The 25,272-nt window shown below is 42.6% G+C and overlaps 1 protein-coding gene and 1 long non-coding RNA gene across 5 annotated transcripts; one reads left to right on the top strand and one right to left on the bottom strand.

Moving 5' to 3' along the window:
• Positions 1 to 340: 340 nt before the first annotated feature.
• Positions 341 to 22,777, bottom strand: SEC22C (SEC22 homolog C, vesicle trafficking protein). 4 transcript variants are annotated; one of them, XM_009085765.4, is made up of 8 exons: positions 22,716 to 22,777; positions 18,365 to 18,553; positions 17,709 to 17,918; positions 14,969 to 15,132; positions 13,418 to 13,600; positions 5,920 to 6,038; positions 5,261 to 5,326; positions 341 to 3,868 (listed from the first exon to the last, which is right to left on the bottom strand). In XM_009085765.4, the coding sequence occupies exons 3-8, from the start codon at positions 17,888 to 17,890 to the stop codon at positions 3,668 to 3,670; spliced, it is 915 nt and encodes a 304-aa protein (XP_009084013.1). In that variant the 5' UTR covers positions 17,891 to 17,918; positions 18,365 to 18,553; positions 22,716 to 22,777; the 3' UTR covers positions 341 to 3,667. The 4 variants fall into 4 exon arrangements, with proteins under 4 accessions (XP_009084013.1, XP_018764683.1, XP_050827767.1 ...); XM_018909138.3 differs by having other exon boundaries at positions 18,502 to 18,553; XM_050971810.1 differs by lacking the exon at positions 22,716 to 22,777 and adding an exon at positions 19,975 to 22,342.
• On the top strand, positions 22,433 to 25,272 carry LOC108961510 (uncharacterized). Its single transcript, XR_003945160.2, has 2 exons — positions 22,433 to 22,671; positions 24,532 to 25,272. It is a non-coding gene; the product is annotated as an uncharacterized LOC108961510 (long non-coding RNA).

Here is a 25,272-nt window from a genome sequence, read left to right as displayed (position 1 = left end):
ATCCCCCCTGTCCCTGCCAGGCAGCTGGAAAGGCACCTTTGGGATGTGTCACATCTCATTTCACCACTTCAACACACAAATTTTGCAGGCAAAGCCCCTGAGAGTCTCTGAAAATAAAGAGCAGGCTTGTTAAAGCCACAAAGGGATTCCACCCCAGCTTCCTGCAATCCCCTCCCTGGATAACTCCATTTCTATAAATGTGTTCATAAATAAGTTTATACAGTTCAGCTGATGAATTGGCCACAGGGATCACTGAAGGTGCCTGCAAAAATGAAATGATTGATTAACCTTGTTCCTCATGTAATAAATTCCAAACACTCCATGAAGACAAGCATTACAAAAAAAGCCATTTATTAGATATATGTACATATATACACATACATGCAAAATGATTTTATACACATTTACACAGGTTCAATTATTAATACAGTGCAAAAAATGTCTAAAAAGGTACCAGCCCACCTTCTACAAACTCAACAGATCTTTGGGAAAAAGGGAAAAAAACCAAAAACCCAGAGAATTACCAGCTTCATAAAGTGACTAAGCACTGACTAAGCAAACCTGGAAATTATTGAAGTTTATTCTTTGCCAATTTGCTTGTGCTGAGCTGCTGGGGGAGGAGAAGAGTTTCCAAAAGACTTCCCTTGCAAAGTGACAGAATGAAGAAGATGCAATTCAAACCACATTAACCAGTTTAAAGCTGAAAAAAGGGATGGATTTCTCTTTGGGGATTTGATTCAATACAGGAGAAATGCCACATCATGAGTCAGATTTTGTGTTCTCAAACTGCAAGTCATTCTTTTTTATCAAATCTTAAAGCACAGAGATCAATGTAAACTATTCTGTTCCTTGTGGTGTTTTGCAAAGAGAAAATGTTTAACTGTATAAACACTGTGTGGACATGGGATAAATACCAAATTAAAAATAAAAATAGATCAAATTTTGGGTGCTCTGCCTCATCCTGGAACCACAACCAAACCTATGAAGTGCACACAGACAAACCATGAAGATTCCTTTATGTGGTTTACACCTATTACAGGAAAATAAAAGGTTGCAAAGGGATTAAGACCAACACCAAAACAGAGCTTTGTCATTGGGTAGAAAACACCTGAAGATTCAGCCACATTCCCCAAAAATCCACAAAGCAAAAAAAATCCAAGTTTAGGCAAAAGCAGAACTGAGCAACTGATTTGGTTTGATTTTACTGAAATGTTTTTAGGAGAACCAATTCAAAAAAAAGCTGAAATGAACCTTTCTCCACTCTGCTAACTGCACAATTATCCAGACCCCCCTGTTCTAGCCCTCCTCTGCAGAGCTGTGGCTGCCATCCCCTGGCTCAGGGATGGATCTGTTCCAGAACAGAGCAGTTGGATGCTGGGGAAGCAGCAGGAATGTCTCAACTTTTCCAGTCAGCTCTGAGGAATGCCCTCTGGAAATGCTCTGTGAGGGCTGGCTTCAGCCAAGCCCAGGAGAAACAGGAAAAGCTCTTCTGGACCTTTAGCCAGAGTGAGGATAAAAAGGCAGGAGCAGGGAGCTGGCTCCTGTCCTGAAGTCCTTTTCATGAAGATTTGTCTGTCTGTATAAAATGCTTCATCCTTTCCCCACAGGAATCCAGGGGGTTGATATCAATTGATGCTCCTGGAAAACACCACCAGTCACCAGATCCATGATCCTTAAACTGTTAAATTTCTAGTGTCAGATGTTTGGGGTGCTCTTTTTGCAGATTTTTTTTTAAACTTGTAATCCAAACCTGTAACTTTTTTTTTTTTTGTAACTTGTAATCCAAACTCTGAGTGGCTGAGTTCCCTTCAGTCTCCAGAAGTGATTTACCAGGGAAAACTGGGAATGAGCAGTATGAAAATTAAGAGCAGCACAACACCCCTCACATCTGTGGGGTCATCTTGGTGTCTCAGGGACAGTGCTTGAATTGTGACTTCATTTCTCCACTTGCAGCCTGACAGAAAACTGGGACAATGACAGACAAACCAATTTAATCCCCTCCCTTAGAACAGAAAACCTTTCCCTCATGGCACACAGCTCCAGCTGTGTCCTTAAATGCCTGGCTGAAATATTCCTCCATCATTCCTACCAGACTATTCCTCACACTTTGGAGGTTTTTATCACGTTGCTGTTCCACTTGCTTTTCCAGTGAAAAAGAAATTCCTACATTTTCCTCCTGGGAAAAGCTCTGGCACTAAGTCTCCTGATGTCCTAGAAAGTGTCCAGGTTGGAATGAGCTGCCTATGGATGCTGCTGCTGCAGTCTGCTGCATCCAGAAGTGCTTCCAAAGTTCAGCAACTACAAATTTGTGGTCTGATCTTCATGTTTGCATCCTGAGATTCCAGGAAAACTCACTGAGACAAAAGCAAGTAATTTTGTCAAGTGTTCTTGCAAAAAAAGACAACTCTGCTGCATGTTAATCTCTTTGCAACCAGAGGTAGAGACTCTGTGAGAGGAAAAAGAAATCTTTGGTGAAAGAAATGGGGATGACCAGAAAAAAAGAAAAAAGGAAATTTTAGGACCATAATTCCACAATAACATACTTACAGTCTGAATCTCTACAAGCCCTCAAGGACAGCTGCATCAAACTGCTATGCATTTTTTTTAACAGCCAGCCTAAATTATTCATCTATGCCCTAAAATGCCCCTGTGCACCTGGATCCATGAGAGAGCAGAAGAGCCAGTGCAGCAGAGGTTGGGAATTCCAGTCCCCAGTTCCAAAGTGCACGCCCAGAAACTCAATCTGAGTGTAAGAATTCACCACCATTAACCACAGGTGTTTTACAGAACAAAGAGAACCTGCTCTTGCTTTCCATTCCTGGAAATGGCTTTCTAGCCACCAGCTCCTCATTTTATTACAAAAAGGTGAAGGAGACAGTGGCCTGTCATAAATAGGTTTGGAAGATTTATTACCCAAGCAGGCCAAGCAAACATGGAATTGCCCTTATCCTAAAAGTGACCTTAGCCAAGGAAACAAAGGCCACAAGAGCTGACAGATCACTTACACCCACTGGGATTATTTTCTGCTGCCCCAAGCATATTTGCCATTAACCCATGAGCACACACCAAACTGCAATGTGCTGTTCAGCCAAGGAGATATTTATAGACTTTATGGTTTATAAAAGAGCCCCAGCCTTTCCCTGTCCTTCCAAATCTAGAATGACCCTGAAGCTCACCCTCAGCATTTTTCCCACTGATTCTGCACTCACCTAATTATAGCAAACAACTCCTTTACTCACATTTACCAAGAGAATCTAGAAACAGAAATGTTACCCATCTCTTTACCCTTGTTTTACTACACAAATTTGCAGCAGCAGGGCAAGACTGACCTGCCAAGCTGTCACAGAGCCAGGGGGACAAATGGCAAAATGCTGTCTGGATGGTGGCAGCCAAGGAGGAGAAGCCTGCTGATGGTAAGAACTTCCATCTGTGGTGACACCTGACAAGCTCCACCATGCACCATGTCAAACACAGCTGCACCCCTTGCCCTGTGCAGGACATAGTTACAGGATCCTGCTTATCCCAGGTTGCTTGGAGCTGTTCTCCTTGCAATAACCATTGCCATGGATGGTTAAAAAACACTCTGAGCTATTTCTGGCCAGGTGAATACAAAAAAAAGGAGTTATAAAAACAGAGTAGCAAACCCCAAGTTTGTTTTTAGTTTTTTTCATACACCACAGTCAGGCTGCTTCTCCAGGAGCTGCCTTGTCAGGATCTGGTAAGAGGAAAGAGAAGCCACTCCTATGTGGAAGGAGATTTGCCAGAGGTTCCTCAATCCATACAAGTAGATGTTGCATGAACAGACACAGAAAAGGAGCACAAATGTCTTCACCTTCCTGGCTGAGCTGTAGAAGAGGTACAGGTAACACTGCAAAAGGAGCAGAGAGGGAGAGTTAGCACTGAACTCTGCACAAAACCAGGGATCCAGCTGGCAATTGCTGCCTGGGACCCACCCACTGAGCATGTGAAGGGCTAAACCCTCACAGGAGAACATGAAAAGCTCCCAGTGCTGACAGAGGAGTCACTTCTTCCCCTCAGGCAGTGGCAGATCAGCCTTTGTCAGCTCAGGTCACAATTTCAGCTGATGCCATAGGCAGAGGTCAGCAGGTGGAAAGCACTGCAGGTTGTGCACAGCTTTTGGGGAGCAGCTGCTATAAATCAAAAGGAGAAGAGAGAATTCTCCTTTATTCAACTTCCTGGCTTCAGGTATTCACAGGGAAAGAGGCAGCACAGAGCCTTCCTTTGTGAAAAACAACTTGCATCAAGTACTTAAATCTAAATTAATTTATTAGATCTAAATTCATCTATTAGATCTAAATTCATCTATTAGATCAAGATATAACTATTAGATCAAGATATATCTATTAGATCAAAATAAATCTATTGGATCTAAATTCATCTATTCGCCGCAAAGCTATGCCATGAGCAAAGGTGTAAGAAAGCTGAAAGACACTAAATTGTATCATAAAACAACAAATAATGCCATAAATGCATCAAAGACTGCAGATAGTGGTCCCCAAGCCATGATCCAAAAGCAACAAGAGCAATGAATACACTGTAGGCATCAGTTATTCCTAGAAACAAAACTGCAGCACCTTTCTGCAATGCCAGGCTGGAAGTTGAAGATTTTCCAGCATATATTGCTCTCAAGTTAAAGGTTGTGGGATTTTTTAGGAATTCAAGGAGCCTTTCAAGGAAAACCAATTTGGAACATGTTGTATTTTCCTCACTCAAACTCTTCTGTGTAAGATCAGAGGAAATAACCCCATTATGGAAAAAACTGAAAATGTGGAAAATATGGAAAATATGGAAAAATCCCATTAAGGACCCACTAGGATTCAATGTGTAAAATCCATTCAGGATTTTTCATGTAAATTACAGCATTTTCAATAATGCTGCTGTCCAATATTTGCTCAGTCCTCAAGGTGGTTGTGCTGCAAAAGCCCATCACTAAGTCTGACACTGGCAGGAAGATGTGTCCATGCCTTTGGGAACAAACCATCTTTAGGATGGCATTTATCCATCACACCCAGCCCCCCCTCTGACTTGTCAGAACCTGGTAGCACTGAAAAAGCCTGCAAATGCAATTTTCTAAGGGTCAAAATGTGCCTTGAACTGCTTTTGTGCCACTTCACTGGAATAGCTCAGTGGAATCACCTGGGTAGGATATTAAAAACTTCTGCTTAGCTGCAAATGGCTCTGTCTTGTGAATTGCAACAGCAAAATAATCAGCAAAAATTTTTATTTGCAGTTAACATACCTGAAAAATACAGGCTAGAAAAGGTAGAAAAAAAGCTATCACATTTCCAATTCCTTCATGGTCCTCCTGTTGGGATTAAAAGAAGTGACAACTACGTCAGGCACAGCTTTTAGCAAGTGCTGCTTGATATCTGAGAACATTTTAAATATAGTCAAGAACCTCTCATCCCAGTTTATGGTGATTGACTGTAACAGTGTCAAACAGCAAGATCAATATCATTGGATAAGACACCAAGAACTGAGGCTTATGTGACAGTTCCTGCTAAATAAAACTGTGTCAGGATACAACCAGGACACTTTTTCCCCCCCTTTTTTAAAGTTGTTTACAGACTCATGTTTATTTAAAGAAAAATACAGAAAAGGATCTAAAATAAAATGCAAGAATGGAGAAAAAAAAATCCAGGCAGCCTGGTAAGAATCAAATATTTCTCAAAATTTAAACTTGTATAGAACAGAATAAAATGCAGAATATTGTGATGTACAGCAAAATACACAAGGTACAGCAGGTGAGTAACCAACTGTACATTCCCTGGAGAAACAAAACACTTCTTGTGCAGAGATGTGTGCTCAGCTGAGGGGCAGAACAGGCACCCTTGCACCTGGTACCCAAAAACTCTCTGCCCTTCACTCATTCTCAGGTCTGGGAGCACTCAGGCTTACCTGAAAGGAATATTCTGCCAGGTGAACTCCTCGGATGAGGTTCAGAGCTCCACACATGATGTTCAGAACGAGTGACAGAATCCCCAGGGGGGTCACAGGCTGCATTCTGTAAGTAGGGACTTGAAATGAAAACCAGACATTAGTGAAAGTTTGCACTATTACTTTCAATCTTTTAATAGAAAACCTCACAATTACCTTGTGTGGTTTGAAACACTTTCAAAACCTTCCATGCTTGCTCCAGGGAAGATTGATTATGAACAGAAACCCCCTCCTCCTTATTTTTTTTTTTTTTGGTTGAATTGCACTATTCAGTTCTTCAAACATCCAGAAATCATCAAGAGCTCTGGAGTATTTTTAAACAGGTCAGCAACAGATTTTTCTTGACCTATTTGGCATCAATGTCTTCTACTATGGTGCAAATAGATAATTCTTTGTTTATTCCAGCAGATGAGGATGCTCAGCACTCCTCAGGTCAGCAGAAAAGCCAGAGGCCTTCACCACCCAAAGGTCTGGGGAAGGGCTTAGATTTCAGCCACCCACCACAGCAAGGCAGCAATTCATCTCCTCCTTAACCAGTAATTAAATATTTTATCCCCCTTGAGGGCTCAGGCTGCCCCCATTTCCCAGGTAGTGAATTATCTGCCTCCTTCCTTTCTCACCTTCTCTGCTACTACTTAACACCCACACTGCGGAACAGCACTTCTGCATGATAATCTCATTGATACATCCCTAATTAAGGTCAAAGTAATTATCATAAATGTGTGTTTAGCTTTGGAATCTGCTGCCTTTAATTCAGGCTTGGCCAAGAGCACACCTCCAGTTTTCCTGCACTTGTTCAACAACAATTCCACACCTTGATCCTCACCTACATTTCATCCCTGCCCTTGGATCACCACCACAAGGACACTGTCAGTTTCATCAAAAATGATAATTTGCAGTTCAGAGATCAAATGCAGATGTTCTCCTGCACCCAAGACACAGGAGAGAATGAATGAGCCCTCAAGGAAACCATCTCCTCCCTGTGCCCAGGTGTCCCCAGATCCTACTGCTCTATTTATCTGTTTATCTGACCATTACAGATCAACTGCACCTCTGGCTCCCTCTGAGTGACAGATGAATCCCCACAACAGCCACCACATGATTCCAGAGAGGAAAACACTCCTGCCTACTCCTTCAAGCCAGATTTTTATAGATGGATGTAAAAGACTCTGGTGCCAAATTAATACAGGGATGTAAAGCACCTTTCATCTGTGTCTCTGTAATTAATTTGTCTGGCATGCACTCACACACCCATAATTTCAGCTCCAAAGGAACTGGATCAGCTCAATTTGACGTGTGACACTTCAGGGAGCATTATTGGGTGTTACAGACAGAATGGTGTAACTCTGTCACTCAAATTTGGCTTTTCTTTTGCTACACAGTGACATTTCCAAAGCATTTGTAGCAGCATCTTTATTCATTCCCTGACCCCAGAATTCGGTTTCCTTCTATTTTTTCCTGCTATTCCTACTTCCTACTTTGTTTTAATTAAAAAATGTTGCAGCTATATATATGTGTAACTCCCCCACAGATATTTCTTAATAAAGACTGTTCCTCAAATTTTAAGGTTTACTTCAGAGGCATAAATGTCTCTCAAACAAATTATAATTATCAAATACAAATATCATTCATTGAGCAGAATAAGCAAGCCACACGTGCCAAGAGGTCTCAGTCCCTAGGGAAGAACAATGTAGGTCTCAAGATATTGCTTCTGCAGCATGAAATATTATGTAAAAGTTACTTTTTTTTTTTAGTCCAGGAGAATAAAAAGAATTGCTGTCACAGATGCAGGGGAGATTAAAACATCCAGTTGCTCAGGGTTCAGAATCTGTGAAAACTGGGCTTGAAATGGTTTGCTGCAGATTTATTTGTGCTGTTAAATTCTGAGGTTTAACTCACAAACTGAAATTGCACAGAGAAGTGAGATGGGTCCTGCTAAGGGAAAATTATTTCACTTCCTTGGGTGAAGTCAGTCATATTTTTATAAGGAGAATTTCAAACTGGAATGGTCTATTACATTAAATAAGAGTACAAACACTCAGTCCAAGACAGCACCACTCTGCACAAGCACAAATAAACACTAATTAGGCTCCACACTGATCTGCCTCCTCAAGCACTTGTGCACTTCAGAGCACAAGATCCACACAGAAACATTCTGGGAGCTGTGGGTGATGCACCAGCAGGTTTGAACATGTGCAGAATAACCCCACACAGTGAAGAAATTGAAACCTCTGCCCATGAAAGATTTTCTGGCAGAAGCCTGTGGCCATTTCACTGGAGGGAGACACCAGAGTGTGCAGCAGCTTGGATCTGCCTGCAGGCACAGCACAAGGCTGGACACTGAGTCACTCACTCAGAAAGAGCACCAGGAGTGAGAAATGAAATCACTCCAACAGCCTCCACTGAAACACAAGCACACAAAAGGCAGAGAGTGAGACAGCTTCAAAGGCAGCCCCTGAAAAGGCCTCTGAAGGACTCCCTGTGTGCCAGTGGGAGATGAAGAACACTCCCCAAGGGGAGCTGCAGGATTCACCAGCTGGCTCACAAGAGCAGTGGCACAAGTTGTTCTGATGCTTCCCAGAGGCAGCTGTGATGTGCAAACCCTCCCTGGCCACAGAGATCCCCCCTGTGCCCTCACTGACACCAGGGAGGCTCTGAGCAGCAGCCAGGGCTGTGGGGGTGCTGATCAAGGGTGCAAGGGAAGGGTTGTTAGGCTGGGTTTAGTTCACAAAAGGAAAGAACAAACAGCAGAAAGAATGGAAGTAAGAAGGGGGAAAAAACCCCTCTTGTTCTCAAGAATACTAACCAGGACAAAGCTGCCCTGACTTCTCTGGCCCTTTTCTCAGCAGACTGAAGAGCCAGAGGATGAGCTCAGCCACCCCCAACGAGGCCAGCAGCAGCTCCAGCCATGTGAGGAAGGGATGTTTGGATCATCCCTGGATCAATCAATCTGCACCAGGGAGTGCAGGCACAATTCAATCCTGCTCTCCTGCAGCCACAGCATTTCAAACAGCCTCTTGTAGAGCAGAGCCACGGTATAAATAACATTAATATGGAACAAACACTGTGCACACAGCTAAACTTAGAGCAGCAAAGTGGGATTCAGCTGGGAGGGGATGATGAGAGGAGAGAGACACAAGCCAGGAAAGCTGACTCCAGTGGAGGCAAACAGATGATCATAAACATGAGCCTTAAAATAAAGGCAGAACAATCTGTGAGAGTATTTGGGTTAGACCAGAGAGAACAGCCAGAAATAAAAAGCCAGATGGAAAGTAAAGGAAAGCAATTAGGAATAAGAGGGAAGTGAAAATATATTTCTGATCTGTGGACACAGACTAGATCACAAATATTTACTGGCACTGAAGCTGTTCAAAATTTAAAGAAAAAGTGCAAAGAATTTCTAAGCCCTGTCATAACATGAAAAGATTTAACCTTCAAGCACAGCTCTGAGGAGCACTCACAAATCTGACTGGCAAATAAAGTGCTTTCCATTCTATTTTTAATTCCTCCTGGCCAGTGCCCTTCCATACTCTAATTTAAAATACCTATGTTAAATTAGATTCTAGCTCATCTATCAGAAACAATAAGATTGAGCCACTGGAACTTAATTTTATTAGTGTTTCATAAGCCAAGAACAGCAACAAAGAAAAGGAAATATAAGCTCCTGGCACTCCAGCTGCATCTAAACCACCGTGCTAACAGGATTAAAACAGAGAATGGTTTAGTGGTGCACTTGGTAGGGTTTGGTTTCTGGTAGGACTCAATGATCTGCAAGGTTTTCTCCAACCTAAATAATTCTCTGATTTCATTTGTGGAGGAGGTAGGCAGGACCTTGACTGTGCAACTGAAACACAACTAAGAGGTACCATTGTTATAATAAAGAATTAGAGGTTGGTGCTTCAAAAGCAGATAAAACATCAGGTTTTGGTATTAAAAAGGCCCCTGTCAAGCCTCTGGGTTATTTATACAGATACACAAAGCCTCTTTCAGAATTTTAGTCAAATGGATTAAATTTTAAAAAAACTAAGGTAAAAGGAAAAAGCAAAGAGGGGAGAACACCTCAAGCCAGACAATGTGGGAACAAGAGGTTACCCTCAGCTCATATTTTTCTCATCTTCTTTTCCCTCAAGGCTGAAGAAACTCATTCAGACTGTAATTACAGATCTTTCATTATGAGTTTGCAACCAGCAATGAATGAATCAGTGGAGATTCTTTAGAAATCTGAACAAACAAGGATTTGAAGAGAATTCCACATGGAAAATACCAAGCCCAGCCTATATTTTCCATACAGAGAGGAAGCTGTGAGGCTGGAAAAAGACTCCACAGCAGTCTCCAAAGCTCTGCTGCATACCTGCTGCAATGTAAAGCCCATATGTTGTTTACTATGATGAAAAAAGCCTTTTTTTGGTTTCACACACACAGTGTAAATAAACATTTCTTGGTACACAAGGAACCCCCATGTGTTTTTCTGCCATGTGCTGTGGGCCATAATTCGTGACCAAAAAATTAAGCACAGTAAATTTGCCCATCGATTTAAATCTAACTGCCAAAACAAAAGTGACTCTTGAGGTAGAAAAAAGAAAATAGCAGCCTCAGTATTGGCCCCTGAGGGTGCTGCTGCAAAAACTTTAAAAATGCTAAGAGAATTAAAAGTGCTCACTAAGTAAGCAAACCACTGCCATGTTCCAGGCACTGAGTGAGCTGCTAACAAATGCCAGTAACACCAAGCATGTAACACTATAAAACCAAGCAGCAAAAGACTTTTCCACTGCTTGCCCATGGACATAACTGCCAGGACTTGGAAAAGATGTGCTGCTTCAACCTTTCTTCACACTCAACATCTATCCACATCCAGAAGCTGAAGGAGCAAGTAAAGGACTTAAAAGCTGAGAAGAACTCAAATTATTACTACAATGAACTTTTCAGACAATGGGGTTGACAAGATGGGTTTCATCTTCTGCCAAACAGATTTTGTGGGTTGTAATCATTGTTTTTATCATTTTACTCATGTTTCCCTGTTTATTCAAGTATCTACAAAAATCCACTGGGAAAGACTTCACAGTAGGAAAAAACAGTGGAGTTGAGGGAATGAAATAATCCAAGCTTTGCCCTGGAAAGATCTACCATGGAGTTTTCCCCACCTAGGCTGAAAGAGAGGACTTCCCCCATGGTGCTCTGCAGCACTGCTGCCAAGCTACATTAGAAATCTCTCAGTTTGAACAGACAGGTGTCTGCTAAAGAAGGCAGGAGCCTCCCCTGAAATGGGAAATGTAAACCCCCTCCCTCTGAATTATTATAATTTTATTTAAATTCCCCTATTGGCCAGTTGACCCTGCCCATCCCAACTGTTCATCCTCATGCCCCCTGCAGCTTGCTGCCCTTGGCACCATCCCTGTACCCTCAAGTCACTGACCCCATACTTAAGCCTGTGCAGACCACATGGTTTTGCCTCTGTCCCTGATTCCTTTGGCATGGTGGGTGCCATAAACCTTTCCTGGAATACATCACACAAAGACCCTTCCTGTCCTTCTTCCCCTGAGCTATGTGTGGTGTGTGTGTGTCCATGCACTTGAAATGGCTCTTGTGGCCTCACTCAGAGCAGCTGCTGAAGGAGATGCTTTGAGGGAGGTTGCAGCATTGCTATTGTTACAGATACATATTGTAATATTGGCTTTTTGAAAATATCAAAATAGATTTTATATGTGACATGCTAAAGCAACTTTGTAAAAAAGATACAGTCTTTATTTCTGTTGTTAATTAAGCTTAGAGAGACTAGTGAAATAGCTGATATGTGTTATAGATAAATATCACAATATTGGCTTTCTGCAAAGATTAAACTAGATTTTATATGTGTAATGTTAAAGTAACCTTGTTATATAGTTTTTATTTCTGTTGTTAATTAAGCTTAGACACAGCAGTGAAATAGCTGATATAAGTATGTGCTATAGATACATATTATTGTAATATTGGCTTTTTGCAAATATTAAAATAGATTTTATATGTGACATGCTAAAGCAACTTTGTTATAAAGATATAGTTTTTATTTCTGTTGTTAATTAAGCTTAGAGAGACTAGTGAAATAGCTGATTGTGTTATAGAAAAATATCACAATATTGGCTTTTGCAAATATTAAACTAGATTTTATATGTGTAATGTTAAAGTAACCTTGTTATATAGTTTTTATTTCTGTTGTTAATTAAGCTTAGACATAGTAGTGAAACAGCTGATATGTGTTATAGATAAATATCATAATATTGGCTTTTTGCAAATATTAAAACAGATTTTATATGTGTCATGTTAAAGTAACTTTGTTATATAGTTTTTATTTCTGCTGCTAATTAAGCTCAGTGAAATAGCTGATGTAAGTGTGCTTGTGTTAAAATGCCTGCTGGGATGGGATAACACCCAGTGCACACAGGATGAGCACACCTGGACACATCTGCCAACCATCAGCACTCACCCTCTGAAGGCAGAGTGGGCCAAACCCCAAAAACTGAAGGTGATAAAAAAGGACTAAAACCACAACCAAGGAATGTGCATCCTTTAAAAAGGTGGAACCAAGGAGGAGCCAGGCTGAACAATTTTTGGAACATGTAAACTAGTTTGGGGAAAGGATTACTATGCATAAGGATCTATGAATATGCAAAGGATTGATGTAATTAAAAGGTATTTAAGGGGCAGCCCTGAAGATAACAGGGTGCTCTTGGCTCAGTGCCAAGATGCACCCAGCCATAATAACCCTTGCACTATTGTCCTTGTCTCCTACTGTCCTTTATTAAACTTTCTACATTTTCACAGGAGAGTGTCCTAGATTGCAAGGCAGACTGTGTTCTATTTGCCATCTGTCAGAGGTGGGGCAGTTACCTTCTGTTCATTGGGCAGTTTTCTTTATTTCTTCCACAAACCACTCCTCCCTCTGGGGAGACATCTGCTGTTAATGGGCCATTGAATGTCCCTGCATGGCTGACAAAAATTCCAGCATCCCATTGTGGGATGCTCCACCCAGAGGGAGGAGCCAAGCATTCCTACCTGGATATAATCTCAGTTTTTGGGACACCAGAGCAGCCTTTCCACTGCATTCCCAGAGGAACAGCTGCCTTTTCCACTGGATCTTCAGAGGAAGACTCCACCCTTCTACAGGATCCCTGCTCCAGCAGAACCACCCCTGACACTGCAGGAGGGCTGCAGCCACCATTCCAACTGCACTGCTCCCAACACCCTGACCCACAGGGCTGTGTTCTCAATCTGTCAGTGGTTTTTCTTTTGTATTTTGGTTGGTTGTTTTTTTTTTTCCTTTTCCTAATAAATTGTACTTCTGACTTGAAGTCTCTCACTCTTTTGCTTTCAAACCAGAACAAAGAGTGAACGTGTTTTTCACATCTACCAGCGTGCCACCTGGCAACAAAGAGCAGGGTGAGGGTGAGGAACTCTCCTGTCACCTGGTGGAGAAGTAACTTACCAACCTCCACATGGCCTCCTGCGTGCCCTCCGTTGCTCAGCCCGTTCAGCAGCTCCGTGGCCTCCAGCTGCAGCTGCACTGGGGGCTGCAGCTTCAGCTCCTCCTCCACCCTCTCCCAGCTGCCCTTGGCCCTGGAGCCACGGCTGCTGTTGAAATGGTGTTTCACCTTCTGAATGGTGTTATCTGAAACAGCAGGAAAAGCTGCTCAAGTCACCTCTGAAAGGCTGCTTAATTAATCCTTAGTGTTGTTAAAACCTTAATTGTGGTGATATTTTATTGTATCATGGCGATTTGATTGTTTTAGTTTCTTCATTTCAGTTCAAAAAATTCCAGTGCTGCTTAGGGAGCAAAAATACTTCTTTTAGGTATTTTATAGCACAGAAAGGTTTGGGATGGAGGGGACCTTCAGATCATCCAGTGCCACCCCCTGCTATGGGCAGGGACACCTCCCACTATCCCAGCTTGCTCCAAGCCCCATCACACCTGGCCTTGGACACTTCCAGCGATCCAGGAACAGCCACAGCTTCTCTGAGAACCCTCCCCACCCTCATAGGAAAGAATTTCTTATAATACCTACTCTAAAAAAATGATAAAAACTATCTGTAACTGCTTAACAAAATATTAAAATCTTGAGCCTCAAGCCCATCTTAGATCCAAGCACAGGAATGGAGATGATTAAATAAATAAATAAATAAATAACCACACAGCAATATGAGGCACTCAGCAACTTCATAAATAGTAAAAAATATTTTAGAAATGTATTTTTTCTTTAAAAAAAAAACCTTTATGCAATTAAAAGAGGCTAGAAATTCCCCAACTCCTACTCAAGTTTAAAAAAAAAAAAAAAAAAAAAAAAGTAATGTGGATCTCAATATAAAATTACATCCGGACTGTAATGTGCCCTGGAGGGAATCCACCCAAAATCCAAGATGGCTCTAAAAGAAGCTTTCCTAATGGATTTTTTAAGATTTTAAGCCTGAGTTTAACACTGTTACTGAAATCTGGACTGAAGTGTGCAAACTCACTGCAGGATATTATCCTTTCCCAGAAAGCTTCTCACTGCAAGGAAATTGTGTCTTTCAAAGGTGTGAGGTTCACTAGAGCAGCTGCTACTTGGCAGGAAAACCAATTATTTCAGGCTAAAAAAGAACCTCTGGGCATGGTTCTGAAGTATTGTGACTCCAAGTCATGCCAGAAATAAAGCTGCCCATAATAATCTATTCTGTCTCCCTTTTTTCCTGTACTCATCTGTCCCCACATGCCAGATTTTTTTAATTAAGTTCAAAAGTGTCTGAGATATCAATTTCTTTTTTCTTCTCTGCTTGTTCATCAATCACCACAGCATTTTGTTCATAATAGATGCACTCTCAGGAACTCGAAACCAAACATTTCAGTAGTTTAGGGCATTAAGATCTCCCCCTCCTCCTCCACATGCAGGCAAAGGCACACCCAGAGTCACTTTCATCATCAGCCTTTAGCCAGGAGATGTTGTTTAACACCATCAATTTGGCAGAGAGAGGATTTTTACTATTAGAGAACAAAGTTACCAACCAAATTCAATAAAAGCATATGGTCTGGAAGCTGAATTGATGCTCCTTGTGTTGTAGGAAGCAGCAAATTCCCAGCGAAGCTCTTCCAGGAAACAGAAGGCCATGATGGTTGAGTAGCTGCTGGAACAGATTGCCATGCAGGCAATATCCCCAGAAGAAAGGAAACTGAAATAGAAAATTAAAAAAAAAAAAATTACATCAACAGAAAAAGGTGAAAATCCTGCTGAACGTGAGGATGAAGCTGTGCTTTCTGTCAGAACAAAATGTACAGACTGAGCTGAGAGAGCAGACTGAAAAAAAAAAAAAAAGGGATTTTTGTTGTTGTCAAAGTCCTGCAATTCCTGTAGATCTATTTTTTCTTACACAATTATTTATTCTTAACTCATCCAGGATGGCTGAGCACAGTGAAGAGCACAACCCAGACTGCATTAAATTGGTACATCAGTACAAATCGAGGACATTCTTTTCCCAGGCTGGCTTTAAATCGCCTGAATAAAAACCAAGGTGGTCAGAAAACCAATTTTGAAAGAAAATGCAGAAAAAAAATAAAAGCAAGGAATTTTGTTCCCAGGAAGCAGATGGATTCCTTCCTTCCCTTGATGGTAACATCATATTAACAGCAAGAAATACTTGCTAATTTGCACAACCCAAGATTTTCAAACAATTCCTGCTACATCACAATGAAAATTCTACTCTAAGAGGGGCTCCTCTAACTCTGAATCTGTATTTATGTAAAAGTTTCCACCTGCAGATGGTCCAGTCCTTCCAGGAGGTTTCTCAGGGACATCTTCCCTTGCAGCCCAGCCATTTGTCAGCAGGAAATCAGTTTAACACCCAAGTTTTGAAACTGAACAATTTGTCTCCTTCCTCCTGTTCCTATATTTTACCCCAACTTCAATTCCCACTCACGGCTTCTATTTCACCTCATTTTTATTTATTTCCTGTACTGTGGACTTGGGATTTACAGTTTTGCTTGGCTCTGCCAGCCCAGTTCCACTGGGGGGACTTCCCCAAATTCCAGCTGCTCCCAGTTCCCAGCTGGGATCAACACCATGCCTGCCTAAAAGCACCTTTTCCAAGTTGCCCATAATTTATGGCCTTTTTGCCACGGATCCAATTGCACTGCTCTCATTCCAGAGCCAGGCTGAGCTGCTGCACACACCACAGCAGATTAAAAACTGCAGCACTTGCTGGCATCAAAGGGCACAAGTTGGCTTTGAGAGAAAAGGAATTGAGATTAAAATCTCTGCTGGAAATTCCTGTATTTTTACTCCCCACAAACAGGGATGCTTAGTTTTAGTTTAGGGTCACTTAAAGTTCTCTTCCATTTGCTCACCAGAAATGCAACCACAAGCTAAAATTCTTTAAACAAATTTCTTCATTTCTTTCTCTGTAATTTCTTTAATAAATTTCTTCTCCTAAACTAAATCATTCCAAGGTACTTGGATGCCTTATAAAAGGGATTTGTAGAAAGCCATGATTCTCCAGCTACTAAGAGTAACAAGCACTGCCCATTTTTGTTACACAAAATTAAAATTAACATGAGCAAAATATATATAAATAAGAAACATAAATATATAACTAAATGTATATAAATATTGTGTAGGTGTTGATTAATATATAACTAAATGTGCATAAGTACTGTGTATATATATATAAAATATATAACTAAATATCTATATACTGTGTATGTATATAAAATATGTAACTAAATATGCATAAATATTGTGTATCTATATAAACTATATCACTAAATACATATAATAATTGTGTATGTATATAAAATATATAATTAAATGTGCATAAGTATTCTGTATATATACATAAAATATATAACTAAATATGAATAAATATTGTGTATGTATATAAAATATAAAACTAAATGTGCATAAGTATTGTGTATATATATAAATTATATAACTAAATATATACATACTGTGTATGTGTATAAAATATGTAACTAAATGTGTATAAATATTGTGTATGCATATGAAATATATAACTGTGCATAAGTATTTTGTATATATATAAAATACATAACTAAATAGATATATATTTACTGTGTATGTATATAAAATACGTAACTAAATATGTATAAATATTGTGTATGTATATAAACTATATCACTAAATACATATAAATATTTTGTATGTATATAAATGTATAACTAAATGTGTATAAATATTGTGTATGTATATGAAATATAAACCTAAAAGTGCATAAGTACTGTGTATCTACATAAAATACATATGTATATATATTGTGTATGTATATAAACTATATAACTAAATGCATAAATATTGTGTATGTATTTACAATATATAACTAAATATGAATAAATATTGTTTGTGTATGTATATGTAAATATGTATTAATATATGTGTATTTATATGTATAAATGTAAGTGTAAAATGAAATCTGTCTAAACATAATACAGTATAAAACAAATAACAGTTATGTAAGTGTATTTATATAAATTAAAATACAAAATACAACATATGAACATATAAATACATATATAAATATATAACTAAGCACATGCTCACTACATGGAGCAGGAACTGAGGAATAAGCTTCAAAATCATTGGAGTTCACACCCTACACAAACAGTGTGGGATTTCTGGCTGGAATCAGGCACTGCAGACACAGCCACAGCATTATTTCAATACAATTCTAACCCCCAAGAGCAATATTTCAAATATTAAAGCCAAAAAGGCCCAGCAGAGCATTCAGGGACTCACTGGATGCTGAGGTTACGTCCTTTGGCCGTGCCCCGACTGGGATACCGCGCCAGGATGGAGGACAGAGCCTTCAGCCTCTTCCTGCACTCCAGAAAGTCCTGGTTGAGATGGAAATCTGTGGAGGCTGAGAGGGGAAGCCCATCCCTCACCCTCACCACACAGGCAAAGAAGATCATGGACATTCTCCACGGGAGTATTCATGAGGACAACCTGGAAATGAAAGGTTTGAGTCAGTTCATTCTGAAATGCCAGGCAGGATGAGGGTGAATTCACCACTGGAACTGAACAGCACCTCTGGTGACACCTCTGCCCCTGCAAGGCAACCAAACTGCTCTCAAAACTCATGGCTCTGCCCAATTCTTGCCTCTCAGATTAAAAGATGAGGCAGGGGGTTTGATAGGACAATTATCAACCTGAAAAATAGGAATTCCTGTTTCCCCTCCTGCTTTGCCCAAAGCCTCAGAGAGGCTGAGTAAAGCTCTCCCAGGTGTTTGTGGAAGCTGCTGTGCTGATCCCACATCCCACTGATGTGCTGCATCTCCACTGGAGCTCCAAAAAGCTGCCTGAGCATGGCACTTCTCTATTTTCTAGTGTAACACACAAATCCAAAAATAAATTTTAGGCTAGAGCCCATCAGGTTCTTTTTGCAGACTCACCTAGGGCTAAATATAGAATAAAAGTTGCCCTCTCTTGACTTCTTCCTCTTTAAGAGGTCACAAACTCCCGTGGAAAGTTATTCTTGGGCTTCACCTGGCATATTCAGAACATGCAGAGATGTGTCCTTCAGACATACCATGAGGATCCAGGGCACGGTGTCAGAGGATTAACAGCACTTCATATCATCTCTGAAAGAGAATCAGAATGAACTGATTAAAAATTAGCTTAAAAACTTCATTAATTACCTGTATTTACCATCACATCTCCTGTGCAGGGGGAAAACAAATCCTAGGAAGTGATCTGCCTGAAGGAAAACAAACAACTCATTTTCTTATCCAACATATTCATTTCTAGACTCATTCAAAGATGCTGTGGAATGACATGCTAAATATTTATGATGCCCCAATCATAATTTTTTACAATTATATCAGTAAAAGAGCAGCTCTAAATCAGCAGATTTTAAGGGATTATCACAAACAACTCAAGGAATTAAAAAAAGGGAAAAAAGGAAAACCAAAGGCATTTACTTGGCTTCAGGCAAACTACATAAATAAAGCATTGGGGAAATAAAAAGAAGGGAAAAAACACTTTGTGAACTCAAACTTTTGACAGAGAAAACAACTGCTTTGACCAGCCCTGTATCACAAAATTCATTAGGATGCTCAAAGTGTCTTTGAAATGTGGCTCTTCAGGACGAGCTTTTCTTGTCTGAGAAGTCCAGAGAGCAAAACCATCTCTAATTCAGCACCACAAACTCTCCTGATGTCTGATAAGGGCTGAGTTCTTGCCACAGGCAACACTAAGAGGGTCTCATTTCTACCCCACAGGAACCATTCCCACAGAAATTGTGGGAACCATCCCTCTGTCCAAGGTGCCAGCACGTTAAAGCAACTGCAATTATCAGAGGACAATTATCAGAGGAATTAGCAGAAAGCACAATGGCTCAAAACTTGTTTCCTTAGAAAAGCAGATAAAAACTACAGAAGATCAGACATCTCTTGAGAAGTGTTATCTTGAACTTTTTAAACAGAGATTAAAGAATTAGATGTGATTTTTTTCCCACAATCCCTCTGACAGTTCTCTTCCAGCTGTCATTTAAGTTGTGAAAGCAAACTAAGCTCACCAACTCCAACACACATCAAAAAGAATTTCAACAATAATCATGATTGTTATAAATCAGTTTGAAACATCCCATCAATCTTCAGTGTGCCCATAAGCATGGATAAAACAGTGTAGAGAATTTTCACGTGAAAGTGAAACACACCCAAAAAATATGAACTTTAACAGAAATATTAACTTTAACACAGCCAACTTGTTCCTCAGAATTGCAGTTTTAGAGTGAAGGGTTGGTAATGATGATGAAATTGAGCTCCAAAATAACTCCAAAACAACCACAAGATGATCAGGACAATGAAAAAGCACCAAACTGAGAAATCAAAGACATTTTCTAAAACCTACCCAGCCCATGAAATTATTCAGCTCCCTATGCTCAGAACAGCAAGAGTTTAAATTTAAATATCCAGATTTTTTATTAACCACCAAGGATAACATCACCTACAGTTAACCAACTGCACACAGAGAATTTTCCAACTTTCCAAGATGTACAAACCTTCCTGCTGCAGTGCCTAATGCTGCCAGCTGCCCATCAGAGGGATCCTTTGGTCTGGGAAAGAAAGATCCAGGAAAACTTCCAAATTAAATGCCAGGCTTCACTGGAGAAAGGAATCCACTCTCCTTCCTCAGAAAAAGAGGTCTTGGGTTTTCCTTTGGCACAGCCCTTGCTGCTCTCCCAGCAGAAGATGTTCAGAGCTGTGTGGTTTTGGCAAGTGACAGCCACCAATGGCACTGCCCTTGGAATTTTAACTACTTGCAAGCCAGTTCTGCCACGTCACCTGTGCCCAAGCACAAAGTGTCACAGCTGATCAAGGTGTGCCTGCAGGCAGGTGGCTCAGTGCTGTCACTGTGTCATCCTGGCTGCCCTTTCCTCCTGCAGTCCCTCTGTTTGCTCACCATCAGCAGCCCAAAGATCTGCCACTGCCAGGACGTGGCAGCTCTTTGACCTTGGCTCTGAACTTGGACAATGAACTCAAGGCTCTGCTTTCCAATCTTGCAGAGTTCACAAGTGATAACATCATGGCAGCATCTGGCACAAAGCAGAACCTTGGGAAGTATTTCAAGCAATTATTTCAGAAGAACAGGTTATACTTTAGGACTGAAGGAAACAAAGTTGTTTTTTTTTTCATTTCTTGAAGCACCTGTACATCCAACAATGCTTCAGAGTAAAACTGCCTAGTGCAAGACTCACATTAACACCCCCAATCTTAGAATAAACCATTCCTGAGTGTATCTAAGTGACCTGGAGCACAATTCCCCCTTCCCTCACTTCCCAAGGAGCAGCCAACTCTCCCCTGGCTGAGCAGGGATTATTGGGCAGCCTCAATCAGACCTCCTGCACTTAACTGTGTGTTACACAAGCTCCTCTGGGTAAGAAGATTACACCCAACTCACCAGGCCACACTTCCCCAAATGCTCAACAAACTCCTGCCTGATTGCCTGGACTTAGAAAACAATCTGCTCAAAAGGCTGTGAGAGCAAATGCAAAGTAGTGCAGAGTTCATAAAGGAGATTGTATCAAAAACCTGGTTCTTTCAGAAATTATCTCACCAGCAACAGCAGGTTTCATTCCAAGAGTGGCACACTGCTCCCAAAATATGTGACCAGGATTTCTCTCAAGTATTCTTTCCCTGTTCAGACACATTTCCCTGCTCTCTGGAGGTGTCCAGCTTCAACCCTATCTGCTTTGTCCAGCTCTGACCTTCCTGCTGAAGGAAGAGCCAAAAGCTTTAGTGGATGTTCCCATGGCCCTGATGCAGAATGTGAAATTTTTTGGACACTTGACAACTTGATCTATGACCACAACTACTGCCCTAAAGCATCCTTCCTCAGGCAGGTAATCTCCAGAGGGAATCCTGGACAGCTGCAGGTGGGATGAACATGAAAGAGATTCAGGTTGACTCATCAAACACAAAACCTGAGCTGCAGCTCCAGTGCTGCTTTGGGTCTCACCCAACAAGGATGTGGTTCATGAGGGAGATTTATCACCTCCCTGAGGGATCACAAAGTGGAGTTTATCTTTTTCTCAGATATGTAAAAAACCAAATCCAGACCAGTGTAAAATTTCCCATTTTCTAAGACTGCACCAGTATCCACCTGATCCTTCCCAGCTGAGCTGCCTCCAAGCCCCCAGCAGTGCTGAGCAGCTACAGACACCCCAGACCCACCTTCCAGACTGAGCAGTGAATAAAAGCAATTTGAAAACACACTGCTATCTCAAAATGTAACACAGGATTTGTGCATATCCAGAGCTTTTAGGCTCCTATAAATCCTACAGGCTTACTCTTATCCCCAAGGGGAAGCATGTGGAAAAAGCCCTTACCATCACAAATCTGTCTGCACACACTCCTGTGGATTACCAGAAATGAAGCACACACAAACCCCAGCATCCAGCTCCCACATCACTCCCACTATTCCAACAGACAATTCTCCAAACCACACTGCAACAACTCTGTGATGCTCTGAGGCTCTGCTCCACCTTCATCTCTCAGAAACACCAAATTCACCTGTTCCCAAATATCCACCCACCCCATCCTCCTCAATCCTGATGCTTCCCCAAGCCCAGCAGCTCATCCCTGTCCCTTCAGGAGCCCACCTAAGGACCCATCCCACCTCCATCCTGTTCCACTCACATTATACAGAACTACTCCCCACTCACACCTCTCCTCCCCCGCATTAAGCATCCTAAAATCCCCAGAGGAACCCCCTTCCCACACTCTTCAATAAACCCGGGCACCTCAGAAGCAAACACACGCATGCCCCCACCCGGGGCTCTGCCTTGTGCTGACAAGGCCTTCCACACATCCCCCGAGCGCGCAGACACCCCAAAACCTTACCCCATCCCCAAACGCTCACGTTATCCCCGCTCATCCCAAACCATCCCCAACCCAACCCACGGCTCCTCCTCCTCCTCCTCTACCCCTCAGGCACCCCAAGGAACCCCCAAATCCTATATCCTATATCCCAACACACACATCCCCTCGCCCCCCACCACATCCCCAAACTCCCCTCATCGCCTTCCCAAGCACCCCAATCCCCCCCAGACAGCCCCACACCCCGGTTTCACCCCGGTCCCTCCCAGTTCGCTCCCCCCACACATCCCGGACGGCCCCGCCCCGGGGACAGGGACACAGGAAGAGGATGAGGAGCAGGCTCGGTGTCCCCGTGTCCAGCCGGGATCCTTCGGAGCAGGGTGGGTGTCCCCCTGCCCAGCCGGGACCCTCCACCGCCGCTCACCTCCCGTCCCCCGGCGGCCCCGCGGCCTCGGCCCCCGCTCCGCCCGGCGCCGGCCCCGCCCGCCTCACCAGCGAGGAGCGGCGGGAGCGGCCGCGCGGGGAGCGCCGGGACAGCGCCGGGAGGACCGGGAGAGCGGGATGGGAACCGGGCTGGGAACAGGAGAGCGGGATGGGAACCGGCATTGGGAACCGGGCTGGGAACGGGAGAGCGGGATGGGAACCGGGCTGGGAACAGGAGAGCGGGATGGGAACCGGCATTGGGAACCGGGCTGGGAACGGGAGAGCGGGATGGGAACCGGGCTGGGAACAGGAGAGCGGGATGGGAACCGGCATTGGGAACGGGAGAGCGGGATGGAAACCGGGATTGGGAAGCGGGCTGGGACCGGGAGAGCGGGATGGGAACCGCGAGAGCTGGATGGGAACCGGGATTGAGAAGCGGGCTGGGACCGGGAGAGCGGGCTGGAAACGGGACTGGGACCGGGAGAGCCGGCTGGGACCGGGAGAGCGGGCTGGGAACGGGACTGGGGAACGGGGCTGAAGAGCGGGCTGGGAACGTGGGGAGCGGGCTGGGACCGGGGATAGGAACTGGGCTGGGAACGGGACTGGGGACCGAGCTGAGAACGGGGCTGGGGGTGGCTCGAGATGGCGATGGCCTGTATGGAAACCCCGCTGGGAAAAGGCAGTGTCCATACAGGAGACAGAGGATACTGTAGCTTCATTCAGAAAAGGGAGAGAGGCCCCAGGGGCACATCCCCGCGGGGTTTTCTCTCTCTCTCGGTTCCGGAGGGCGCAGGCTCCTTTATCCCAAACTCTGCCGCTCGGTGCCCTCTGCCTTCCCCCTCTGGCCGAGGTACCAGGAAGGTGCTGCCCTCCCGAACACATCCCCCCTGGAACAGGTTATTTACCCCAAAGTTTAGAAATTCAGGGTTGTGCGGCCCCATTTGGCTGTTTCAAACTGCCCGGGCTCTGTAACAAACCTTCGGCTGAAGTTGGTAGAGACATTAAACCCCTTCTCAAAGGCATTAACAGCCATCCCCTCCCCCTGGAATTGTTTGTAAAGACATCAGCTCACACCTTCCCTGTCAGGAATGAGGATGGGGTTAGGGATGAGAGTGGGAATGGGGACAGGGTGTAGGGATGGGGTTGAGGTTAGAGACGGGGATAGAGATGTGGATGTGGTGTGGGAATAGGGATGTGCACAGGGTTGGGATTAAATACCTGAGATGGTATTTTTTGTTTGGATTTAGATGTTTATTCGTTTTTATCTATATCACAGTCTCACAGACTGTGAGTTCTACAGCACTGCACTCTAACTAAAAATGGAGTCTTATCTCTTTCTCCACAAGGTTTTTTAAGGATAAACTGTCTAATTAAGAAATGACATTTAGATTACTTTTACTTTTAACCTAACAACTAACTACCTGTGGCTTTTAATGTGGAATTTTATCTAATTACACAATACCACCTAAACCTATGAAGAAGCAGGTGGAGAAGAAGGATTAGTCTCGGTCCTAAAACTTTCATCTTGCTTTATATATATTACTATATTCTAAAACCTTAAACCTTAAGTTTTCTACTATGTGATATTACACATTTCAAACTATACACTTATAATCTCAGTTTTATCATTCCATTTTGGAAATCTTCTTTACAGCTTTAGGTCAAATGCAGTGTTCTCTTGGGGGTCAGTGCCTGTCAGCACAGAAAGTTGAAAATTCTCAGTAACCAGGGTTCCAACAGGGATGAGACTGGATATCTTCAATAATCTTCCCAAACCCAAACCATCCTCTGACATCATTCTGTGTTTCGCATTGCAGGTGTTGCAGCAGTACCACAGCACAAAGTGCTCTCACAGGACATTCATCTGAAAAACCAGCAGAATAAAAAGAGTAAACAATAAATCATTGCTGAACAAGGGAGCTCTGAACTCAAAAGCCATGATGTGGAGCTGTTATCTGAGTTGTTGCTGTCTCTAAGCAATAGCAGCCCTGCTCAGCACCACGAGCAGTGAATAACCCCTGGTGTTCTGCTGTTCCTCTGACAGCTTCCACTCCCCACGAGCACATCCCACTGCTGCAGGCCTGCCTTGCTTCACAGTCTGACCATCCCTGCTGTGAACACATTCCACAAGCCCAGGTTGCTCCAAGCTCTGTCCAACCTGGCTTTGAACACTTCCAGTTTGATTGCTGAGTCCAAATATTCATAATGAAAAAAAAAAAATTTCCATCTACACATCAGCAATGATCTACCCAGTGGCACAGGAGAGAAACAAAAAGCTGATTTTTCCCTTGCCACAACCCCAGCTGTAAGAATGTGAACAATGAGGCACAGAGCACCACTGAAGTTCCAAAGAAAACAAGTTTACATGCAGACAGGCTTGAGCCAGATAAGCTGACACAATCTGTATCCCATATGAGAAGCTTTGCCAGGGAATTTGAAGCCAATCTTTGCTTCCATTTTGAAGCAGAAAATCCTTATGTCAAAGAAAAAAACTGTAGAGAAAAGCATGGACTGAGTATTTGGGGCAAAAGGCATAAAAATAAAGCTGCACCACTGAA

Source organism: Serinus canaria, chromosome 2 (assembly GCF_022539315.1).
Source record: "Serinus canaria isolate serCan28SL12 chromosome 2, serCan2020, whole genome shotgun sequence".
In the NCBI taxonomy this organism is placed as follows: Eukaryota; Metazoa; Chordata; class Aves; order Passeriformes; family Fringillidae; genus Serinus; species Serinus canaria.
This window is presented reverse-complemented; position numbering and strand designations above follow the sequence as displayed.

Bases quoted from the DNA above. Each gene is read 5' to 3' on its own strand.
- SEC22C (XM_009085765.4), bottom strand. From the start codon at position 17,890: ATGTCCATGATCTTCTTTGCCTGTGTGGTGAGGGTGAGGGATGGGCTT. The intron at 6,039-13,417 runs GTAAGTTACTTC...TTTCATTTCAAG, and splicing joins AGGAGGCCATGTGGAGGTTG to TCCCTACTTACAGAATGCAG. The intron at 3,869-5,260 runs GTATGTTAACTG...CTCCTTTTGCAG, and splicing joins TTCTAGCCTGTATTTTTCAG to TGTTACCTGTACCTCTTCTA.